This window comes from Neltuma alba, unplaced genomic scaffold (genome assembly GCF_004799145.2).
Source record: "Neltuma alba isolate B1F8T4 unplaced genomic scaffold, ASM479914v2 tig00001164_pilon, whole genome shotgun sequence".
In the NCBI taxonomy this organism is placed as follows: Eukaryota; Viridiplantae; Streptophyta; class Magnoliopsida; order Fabales; family Fabaceae; genus Neltuma; species Neltuma alba.
The window spans coordinates 49,474-60,319 of record NW_021632362.1 but is presented as its reverse complement, the minus strand read 5'-3'; the positions used below and the strand labels follow the sequence as shown (position 1 = coordinate 60,319).

Below are 10,846 nucleotides of genomic sequence, written 5' to 3'. Positions count from 1 at the left end.
TTTGATGCTTATGACATGTTCCCATATATAAAAGACACTTAAAAGTTGTCTCTATTTTTTTGTATTGATTTCTTATTTTACTCCTATTTATTTTGTCTCCAACTCATACTCTCTTTCTCTCCCACTTCTCTTTCTTTTAATAATTTAATTGTTCTCTCATACTCTCTCTCTTTATTAATGGGAGTATTGTTGGAAAAAACATTATACTTTTTACATATTAATTGTCCTCAACTAATTTTAACTGTTTTTTTTATCAATGTAATTTAGTTATTTCTCTTATAATAAGGAACGGAGGGAGTAGTAATTAAGGCTATGGTTATTCTCATTAGAATATGTTGTTTATATTCCACACTTGCCAAACAAAATCATCTAATCTGATTTAATTTTTATAGTAATAATCTGAGGCCACAAAAAATTGAATGTTTTTGAGTTTAGATTATGAGAGTCATGTCGAGAATCTTATAATAAAAAAAAATTCCTCTCTAGATCCATACACATAAAAATTTAGTTCATATAAATTCATAAGACGGCATCATTGAGTTAGAATTTTCTCTTTGTTGTTTCTACTATGATTGATTCTTAATTCAGTAGAGTGAATTTCTGATCTTCTCGAACTAAAAAAAAGGAGAGCGAACTTTTTAATAATAACTGAAAAGAACCAGCCTACAGAAGGGGGCGGCCCCACAAAGTACAAACTGGCACTGTTTTGCAGTTAATGTAGCTTATGAGGGAAAAAGAAGAGTTAAAGTGAATAGTTAAACATCGGGAAGAATTGCAATAGTTTGTCTTACAAAAAATAACTTTTAAAAAATCTCAATAATAATAAGTGAGGAGAAACTTGTTATCACAAGTTACTCAATTGTCATTAAGATTTTATAATAATCATATTTTTTCTAAAAAAATTTATTGCAATTCTCCCTTAAAATTGTATGAAAAAAAGGAAGAGACAAAAGACTGAGGCTCTGTTTGGATAGCACCCCAAACCATGGTTTGGGGACCCAAACCATGGTTTGGGGAAAATGCTACCCAAACAGCCTCTCCAAAAACCAAAACCATGGTTTTGGGTCAAAATTATGGTTTTGACTCCAAAACCATGGTTTTGGAAAAAGCAAAATTTTTTTGCTTTTGGAGAAAAAAGGGAGAGTGTGAGGATCTATATGATATGTATCTTGTTATTTTTTTTATAAACATATTTTTTTATAAATATATTTAATCTTATATTTTATAAATATATATAGACATTAATTATTTATTAATTATATTATCTTATGTATTATTAATTATGTTGGTAAAAAACATATTATTAACAATTTTATTCTTCAAATTAAAATATATCATAAAATCTATTTTTTCTGTAATTATCATATTAACTTATGTCTTTTTTTTAGTAATTTGTATATATAAAAAGTGCTTCTGATAACAACTATCCAAACACTATCACTTCTCAGAATCACTTTTTTACAAAATCTATTCTTCACAGAATCTATTTTTTCCAGAATCTATTTTCCAGAATCACTTTTTCAAACCACGGTTTGGTTTCATCCAAACACACCCTGAATAAATAAACACTCATCGGCTTGATCCCAATGTATATATGAATACAAAAATGCTTTTAAAAAAATTATTGCCAATTGAATAAAAAAAAAACTTAAATCCAACCCAATCAAATAAATAGTGGTTTATTAAAAATAAAAAGAGATTGGACGGATAAAAGGGGAGTGAAGAGTGAAGAAATGGATTGACAAAGACCACACTCTTTAACTTAACGAAATCTATGATTGCGTGCGTTAGCTTTGATGGTTTGTCCAATCTTAGGCGTGACATAAACGTTAACCAATCCCCCCTCTCCCTCATCTACCTCCATAATCATGCCTCTCTAATCCCCATTCCTTCTTTTTTTTTATATTCTCAATTAATCAATCACACACACACACACACACATGTGTGTGTGTGTGCACCTAATTAACAATAAAACAAATAAATAAATAAAGGTTGGGATGGTGTGAAATAGAAGCCAACACAAGCAATGAAGAATGGAAATGATTAAAGTGTTAAGAGACATAACAGGGACCTTACAACTCGTGATCACCAACAAGGAACAAATTAATAACACACACGCACACACGCAGAGTTCAGCGTGAATGTTGAGGGAGGTTGAGATGAGAGGGTTACGTGCCATGTCACAGCACCACCCGGCCAATGAAACGGGCTACCCGGTTACTCGCTAACCGTCCCCTGCCGTTGAACCCCTCCAATTAGTGCAACTAATTACAGCAGAGAATGGTCGGGGTTTGGCTTAGCGGGGAAGGTATAACGTATGGATGGTTAATGCCGGGAGAGGCTTAGGGCACACGCAACTCACGTGGACCTCTCTTTTTCCCCACTCTCTGAGCTTCTGGAGACGACAGGGGAAGAAGAGTAAGTTTTGGTTCAAAAAGGCAAAAGTGTGGGGTCCATTGTCAGGACCTACGACCACGTAGGAAGGTAACACGTGTGAACACAGCGTCATAAACAGCACGTTTTTTAATTTTGTGCAAATATATGTGGTCGTCAAAGTCACCACGTTAACGTTTCCATGTGTTTGGTGTCCTCCAACTCCCTAATCAATTAGTATTTGTAATTCTATCTACTATTCTTATATTTTCTTCTTATCCTTCCTGCCTCTTTCTCCATCTACCCTCCCATATACTTTTACTCATATTTCAGATATTTCATATATATATATATTAAATGGTACAGGGAGTAACCACACCTCAAATATATTAATCCCTTGGACAGGTCAATTAATTCGCATAATGTAACTTGTCTTGAATATTACTTTTTCTTGTTTGGTCAACCAAGCAGCTACGTGTCGTATTAATCTAATTGAACTTTTGCTCTTGTTCAGATTATTGACTCATTCTACAGCTACAACGGTCCCTCTAGACTATCAAAATTAATTAATCCAATACTTTCTTATTAGCAACGAGAAGGAAAACATATTTTAACAAGAGAAGCACACACACACACACACATATATATATTAATGTCGTAAGATTATAAATAAGATCGAAGCTATAACTTTCTGCTTAGCGAAAAATATATGCATTCATGTGACTAATTGACATTATTATATATAACTAACATTGCGAACGTGTCATTATATAACTCACATCTTGAGAACTGTCCCTTTTTTAATTTGACATGGAAACACATTAATATGTGAAACAACACCGAAATTTGACGTGGTTTCGAGAAAGCAATCTGAGTTTATTTTACAAATCAACTGATTTTTAATTTCGACATGTTTTTAGTTTGGCACATTCATTTGCTTTTTCAATCAACATCACGACAAGGCTTCTATAACAAGAAGATAAAATATGGATGACTGTTTCACACTAGTTAAAAAGATAAATTTAAATGTTATACAGTGACAAAATCAATAATATGTAAAATTAAAACGTAGATTGCTTCTATATTTAATGTAACCTCTTTGTCAGATCATAATAGATATATTATTGTATCATTGAAAAACCTGAATTATTGGGAAAGAAAAAAGGATAGGGAAGATCGAGTAGAGGTAACTGGTAATGAAGTCGGAGGAAATAAAGAAGGAGCAGGTAATAATAGCGATGGTGACGAGGAAAGGAAAAAAAGGAAAGCAGTTATGATTATGATTTTGAAACGAAAACGTGAAACAAAGGTTGCTAATATAATATAGATGGAGTTGGCTTTCATGAGAGAAAAAGGGCAAAAGAAGCAAGTTTCATTGGCCAAGGCATGCTTGGCGGCATATTCAGCAACTGTACTTTTCCTTTCCTTTCCTTTTCTTTCATTCTTCCTTAGACGCTCCGTTATCCCTTTTTCACTGCTCCATATATCTTCAATTATTTTCTTAAATTCCCATGTCCCGCAATTCAAATATTTATATTAAGGACCTGAAGTAGTATATATATATCTTAAGATATTGAGAGTGTTAATAACTACTCCTCCGGTCCTAAATATAAAATCTATTTTGTAGTGTAAATTACACTACAAAATAGATTTTATATTTAGGACCGCAGGAGTATCTCCAATTTTAAATGTAGGAACTAATTAAGGTGCTTACTTTGATCCTAAATATATGACTTCTTGATTGCATGTATAAAATGAAGTGACAAGATCATGACCCTTCAAAAACCCAATACGATTTTATTACAAACAATTAACTTAATTAATTTTTTAAATATTTAAAAAAATAATTATCAAACACCTGTGTATCTGTATATAAGATGGGATGGAGTAGTTAATTAATATATAATATTTCCTTATCCAAAACAAGACGGTGGTTATGTTGCTTGTTTTGTAACTCGTTGGATGCTCCTTAAATTGCTTAAATCTCGCAATTCTCGGGCCCTCTCTTTCTCAGCCACGTACAAGTGATGTACAATGACTTCTCAATGCATTCCAAAACACACGCCCTTTATATTGCCCTCTGCAATCTCCACCTTTTTCTTTTCGCATCTTCCATCAATTACTATCATAATCATCACTCCTATCTTTATCCATATTAATTATCACATCTAATCCTTTGATACCTTGTGAGTTTAATCCTCTGTCTCTTCCATCTCATTTCAAATTGCGCCAACAACGCCTAAAAATCTTCACGCAAGATCAACGGAACTAAAATAACAAATTGACATAATTTAAGAGTGGCATAGTATGAGTATTGAGTAGTGGTGTCCATAGCAACAAAGCAGAACTGTGTGTGATGCTTGGTTCATTTCATATAGAATGGAATGAAATAGACAAAAAGACTGAGTCAGTCTAATACTCTGATAAGCCTTTCGGCATATTGTGATTTCTGATATGCTGTTCTTTTTTTCTTTTTCTTTTTAATCCTTCCATTACTTGAAACATGATTCTGCATCCCATAAACACCATTGTCTTTCTTTGTCGTCCAGCCTATTAAATAAGTCGGCATGCCCAATCTGACAAAATCTCAATGCGGCCCTCACTCTCTATATTTATGTGGCCCACAAAAACACTTGTTTTCAACTTGTAATGCTGACACAAAAGTAGAAACTCTTCGTGCAGCCATTAGAGAATGTGAGAGTCTACAACCTAAGACAACATTTAAGTGTGCCACTAAATATTACAGTGCCGATATATTGTGTGTCTACGAATTAGCACTCAGAGAACAGGATACTATTTCTTGAAAAGTCCTTATTGCACAGTCAAAAAGCATGATATTGAAGCTTATATTTCACACTATTGCACATTTTTACACCACATATCATATATAAGCGTACTACGCTGATTCAGCAAATCCAACTCTGTTGTTCCCATAGTCAAACACCGTGTGGTAGCGACCCATGAAAATATCCCCAAGAATCCTGCATTTCAGAATCAGCACCATTGACTTTAGGGCTTGATATATGCATCTTATTGTTTTAGTGAGGAGAAAAGATAGAATCCATAAGCAATTCTCTGCTTTATTGAGAATGTTTTGAAAAATTCTATTCAGTGATACTTAACCGAAAAGAATGTCAAAGATAAGCTAAAAGCTATATGATTAAGAAGTAACGATAGTACCATAGAGGCCCTCGAGGAGGAGCTATATCCAAGGCTGTAAATCCACTAATGCATTGTGCTGCCTCTCCATCTCCCACTTTCAGGACATACTGATTCATGAAAACGTCTCATTAGTCATAGCGGAAAACTATGTTATATGCAAAATGCTTGGGTTTGGAAGTCAAGATACCTGGTCTGGTGAGAGTTCAAAAGCTTTCCCACCAATGGTGAATGAAATGTTTGGCATGGAAGATAAGCCTCCACATTCAACTGTTGATTCTCCATTTGGATTAGGAAGCCTATCACAGAGCTGCACGTGAGATTGAGGGTTTGAGGTTTTTGCTGAAAGGAAGCTTATTTTCTGGGAGACATCAAACTAAGGATGTTTTACTTAACCTCATTGACGTAGTCTAGGATCTGGTCTTCTGTCCCGTTTAGTTTCAGCCTATTTTTTATCCATGCCACTGCCATCTCACAGAAAGTGCATCCAGTATCCTCAGCACTTTCAGATGCCTTCTCTGTGTTATTGTCCACCACGCTCTTTATGCCCATACTGCACAAAGATGATCAAAGTGATTCAAAGCTACGGAGGAAGTGTCTGAGGCATCCTCGTAAGGTTAAGCTTTAAGTGAAGACTCATCAATATTTTTTTATACCGATCTCTAATGCATTCCCTTCCACTACAGTATGTGCAAAACACAGGCCAACCTACCTTCTATTGAAAATTTCATTTGACTTCTAAAAACATGGGTGTTAAGCATCAAACTCCTTCCTGATCACTTAGTAAAACCATATTAACGAATCCTTCAAATTCAAAAGCTTAAACTTTTAGTGAAATTTTAATATGATCTTCATAAGTTGGTAATGTTAATGCAGTCATTTGTCATCACAATATGGTTGGTTGATTCTTTTTTTTTTTTTTTTTACCAGGGATATGGTTGGTTGATTCTACCTTACGCTGTGAGTCCCATCAAAAGTACAGAAACCAATTTGAGAGCAAATTTGTTGTGGGAGAACCTGTAGAGGAAGAAAACATAAGTTGATTGACGTATTAGATAGATTCCTCCACTCCCAGTGTCGGAAAACAAAACATGTGTGTGATTTTCATCAGCAAACATAAGAAATGCAAGCAAATCATGATACCTCATTTATCAGCATATCAATTATGGTTTTTCCATACTGGTTGACTAATGTCTTGCATTCTTGGCTTACTAGTCCAGCTGCTCCAATTGCATGATTGATCTGAGCAATCACAGTCTGGAAATACAAGATATGAAGTTTTATGTTCACACAAAAATTGATGCAATAACCAAAAACTTCTATGAAACCACTATTTATCCCGAAAGTTGATTGAAAACTGAACACTGTAAGAAACAAAATAGCTTCCACAGGAACTTTAAGCGAGACTAATATAGTTGCATACGTTAGAATGGCATTAGAACAATCGCAATATATTTGATTTTGTTCTGTTTCGAAATAGTGAAAGTCGCTCTTTTCATACCGTTGGGCCTGCTAATAAAGAGGTTCCAGAATCTGCAATTGCTGAGCAACCAGCTGCACATACTCCTGAAAAACATGAAGTATGCATCTCATTGAACAGTCTCTATTCTCAAGAATACCAGAGATTATTAAGAAGATTTAGTTTAGATGGATAGACAAGATCAATTATGAATTCACAGATAAATCCATTATAAGTGTGGCGCTAAAAAGTATGTCTGACATATTTTATATTTATTATTATTGGTCTGCGGCCCACATATACAGATGGAATGAACTTGCGCAAGAAAATTTTCAAGAATATAAAATAATAGTCATAAATACCAGTTGTTTCACCACCGATCAGTACGTCTCCCATCTCAAACTGCATTGAAGGGGAAATGGTAAGGAGGAAGACAAGATGAAAGCTGAAACATGTAATTTATTGAAAAAATGTCGAAGTTTCAAAAGGAAGAACCTGCCAATAGCCTTTCTGGGTTACTGGAATATATGTGTGTTCTCCTTTGTAATGATGCGGATCAACCCCTCCAAATACAATCTCACCTCCTTCTTCCCCATCAATATTGCGGTTCAACCAGAATGAAAAAACCGGTTCTTTCAAAAGTTGTTGATCAATCATGTTGTACCTATGATTATCAGATATCACAAAAAACACAGCTTCAATCAATATAAAATATAAAATCAATAGCAAGATGCATAAGTTATGAAAAATGTGATTTGTTCCTTAGATTCCATGCAATATATAGGAAAACATGTCTAGTTGGGCAGAGCAATGAAGAGCAAAGTTCGGACTCTGTCATAAAGAGGTTTCAAACTTCCATTAAATGATCCTCATCACGTTATTAGCAAACATCCCATTGTATAAAGTTCTAGATCAAGCTAATAAGGTAAGTCTATTATATGTGCGACTCAATGAAAAGTGAAAACTATGTTTCACATGCTTCCGTTTTTATTTATGATCGACTATGTCTATAAACCTTTGGTAAACAAAATCTACCTGCCAACTTACCATACAGGAACAGCACTACCGACTGATATTTCTTGAAATCCGAGGCCAAGAATGCCATCAAACTTGGCAGCCAAGAATGTGATGCTAGGCTCTCTGGTTGCCTCAATAAAATCCTAAATAGAAGACAATATTGCAAAGCCTGACTCAGTAAATGAAATTGATGACAACAAAGGTTCCCATTCAGTAAAATTTTACCTGGTTTTTAACAATCAAATCACCGAGTCTAACATTATCCTGGCTAAAGAAACCTGAAATAGCTCCTGTACCATAATGGATCTCAGCAGATGTTCCTGCACCAAAAAAATAACAAAAAAAAAAGGACATATTTCAATATATTGTCATCCGCATGAGTCCAGTAAATAGGAGAATGCTAGAGGCATTTAGAATCTTAGAGTTCTACATAGGTTGCTAAGAATCTTTTGGACTGTAACTTAGCTTGCTTCCAGGAAAACTGACAGTCTATGCTTCCTCTTCTTTTAACCCCCCACCCCAAACAAAAGTTTATGAACAAAGTATCATAGTATGAGGTAAACATCACAGAAATGAATAGATAATAATATCCTTTATCAATATTATTATCTAAAAGTTCTCTTCTTTTCTTGACGAATCTGATGGTCAGAGGGGTTTAGTCAATGGATTTCTTCAGTCACATGCAAGCACACCCCGACTTATGGATGTCCAAGAAATAAATTTCAATATGTGTTCTAGTTAGAAATAGCCCATAAGGATAAGGGGGGAACCAATGGAGGAAACCACAAGGTGATTTTTTGTTGGCAATTCAAGAGAAATGAGCTATAGGTTTGTACCGTTTTTGTTGTAAGAGCGAGACAGGCTTGACTTGTATCTTGAGTGCAAATAACAAGCAATCTGCGATGAGACAGAATCATTTGCTTTTCTTATGTCTATCCAACTAAAAACAAACGCTTCAGCATGGAAAATGTAAATAATGAAAGAAACATTGAGAATACTTACTGAAAAGTAGCACTTAGAGGAAGGCACCCAGAGATTGGAACTCCCAGTGTCGAATATTACAGTGAACTTCTGAGAAGGAGTTCCAATACCAATCTCACCAAAATACTGAGCATTTATATAGTTCTTTAGTCCAATAATACTTGTGTCATCAGAACTCCTATATCTTCCACTGGAATGGTATCTTTCAGTTACTTTAAATAATACTCCTTCCCTAGATTCAGCTTGTCTCGTAAGCAGATTGCTTTGATCCAATTTATTCTTTTTTAATCCGATTCTGATTAACCCATTACTGGGTGCAGAGAGAACAACTGGGTGAAGAAGCAGAAAGAGAAGAGCAACCAAAGAACTGCATTTTGAAGCCATTTTTGAGTTCTGTAGCATATGAATCAGTTAGAATACAGCCCCGGCAAAAGAACAGAACTTTAAACACAGACATGAAAAAGAATTCCAACCAGCGCAAAGGATAAAAACATGGAGAATGGAAAGCAAAGATAAGAAAAGAAAAGAATGACGAAGTTCTTGAGTCACCCACCTGAGAATACACGGAGAGAACTGAAGCAGAAAACACTAACAGAGAGTAATAAGGAAACTTGTTTGCTAACCCCTCTTACCAACGATATCAGCTACCAGTCCCACGCTTATCCGCCATTCTTGTTTGTCAATCTACCGCGAAACGCAAATTCAGAATCGTCATTGCTCTAGTTTGTTTTTGGGAGTATTTGGGCCTTTTACTGTACTAGTTTTGCTTTGTTACTGGCCACTAGCCCATAGAGTGGGACCGAGGTCCGTTTTATTTATATGAAGAGATCAGGCCGCAAAAAAGAAAAATTCTTTTTTTAAAATAAAAATTGAAAAAAAATTGTCAGCAGAAAATTGAAATATTTATTATATTATAACTACTTGATAGTAATTAGATTTATTTCTTATTCAAAAGTAATTTTTCATTATGTTTATTCTATTTAATTATGTGCATCAAATAGGTCATGAGATTGAGATATTAGAATTTGAAAATTCATCCCTCAATTCGGAATCTTAAAAACCGCAGAGAGGATTTTACAAACTGAAAGATAAACCCTACTTTTTTTTTGGTAAAGCATAAGATAAACCCTACTTAAGTACACATTCTGCCTTTTTTGTATATATTTATAAAATCTCATGTGAGCCATCTAAATATGGGGTTACAAGTCACGTCATTTCTGTCCCTGTGAATCTTATAAATGGCAAAACACAAAACGCCAAAACATAGTAATAAGAAAAAGGATGTTGGGGAATTTTTTAGTTGGGGTGCCGGCATGGTGATGGGAATTAGTAAAGAGTCGTCGTGAGTTAAAAAACCTTCGAAAGAACATATTACATCCATTCTAATTATAAGAGTTAGTTAACTAATTAAAAAAGATTGAAAAAATAGGCTAAGTTAATTATTTGTAATAAATATGTGTTGTTTTTTCTCAAATATCCTTGCTAATCAAGTGTATCAGCTAGAATTAATATTATTAGAAGGGCTATTCTGAAAAAAATATATATAAATATGAGAGATAAAGTGGATTGGGGTTTTATATTTATAATCAAAATAAAAATCAAATAAAATCTTATATTAAAGATCAGAGATAGTATTAGGTTTTTTAGATGTTGCTCTAACTTAACCTACCATTATTTATAACCTCACATCATCAGGACTATTCAATAACTAAATGGATTGAGTAAATTCTAAACCCCGACCCTAGCATAATTGACCAGTAGGCCACACTCATGAAATATTTTATTTAAATCAAGATTTCGTAGTATCTAAAATATTCTGACATGATTATAATATTACAAAAATATAATTAATACGTA

At 34.2% G+C, this 10,846-nt stretch overlaps 1 protein-coding gene across 1 annotated transcript; it reads right to left on the bottom strand.

Moving 5' to 3' along the window:
- Positions 1-5,009: 5,009 nt before the first annotated feature.
- LOC114752580 (cyprosin) lies at positions 5,010-9,672 on the bottom strand. Its single transcript, XM_028941334.1, has 14 exons — positions 9,543-9,672; positions 9,011-9,382; positions 8,845-8,905; positions 8,234-8,328; positions 8,039-8,151; positions 7,487-7,655; positions 7,354-7,393; positions 7,034-7,098; positions 6,676-6,789; positions 6,485-6,549; positions 5,929-6,085; positions 5,723-5,842; positions 5,554-5,642; positions 5,010-5,354 (listed from the first exon to the last, which is right to left on the bottom strand). Exons 2-14 carry the CDS (start codon positions 9,371-9,373, stop codon positions 5,270-5,272), a joined length of 1,536 nt encoding a protein of 511 aa, XP_028797167.1. The 5' UTR covers positions 9,374-9,382; positions 9,543-9,672; the 3' UTR covers positions 5,010-5,269.
- Positions 9,673-10,846: the final 1,174 nt, after the last annotated feature.

Bases quoted from the DNA above. Each gene is read 5' to 3' on its own strand.
- LOC114752580 (XM_028941334.1), bottom strand. From the start codon at position 9,373: ATGGCTTCAAAATGCAGTTCTTTGGTTGCTCTTCTCTTTCTGCTTCTT. The intron at 8,152-8,233 runs GTAAAATTTTAC...TCTTCTATTTAG, and splicing joins ATTTGATTGTTAAAAACCAG to GATTTTATTGAGGCAACCAG. The intron at 6,790-7,033 runs GTATGAAAAGAG...TTGTATTTCCAG, and splicing joins CTTTATTAGCAGGCCCAACG to ACTGTGATTGCTCAGATCAA.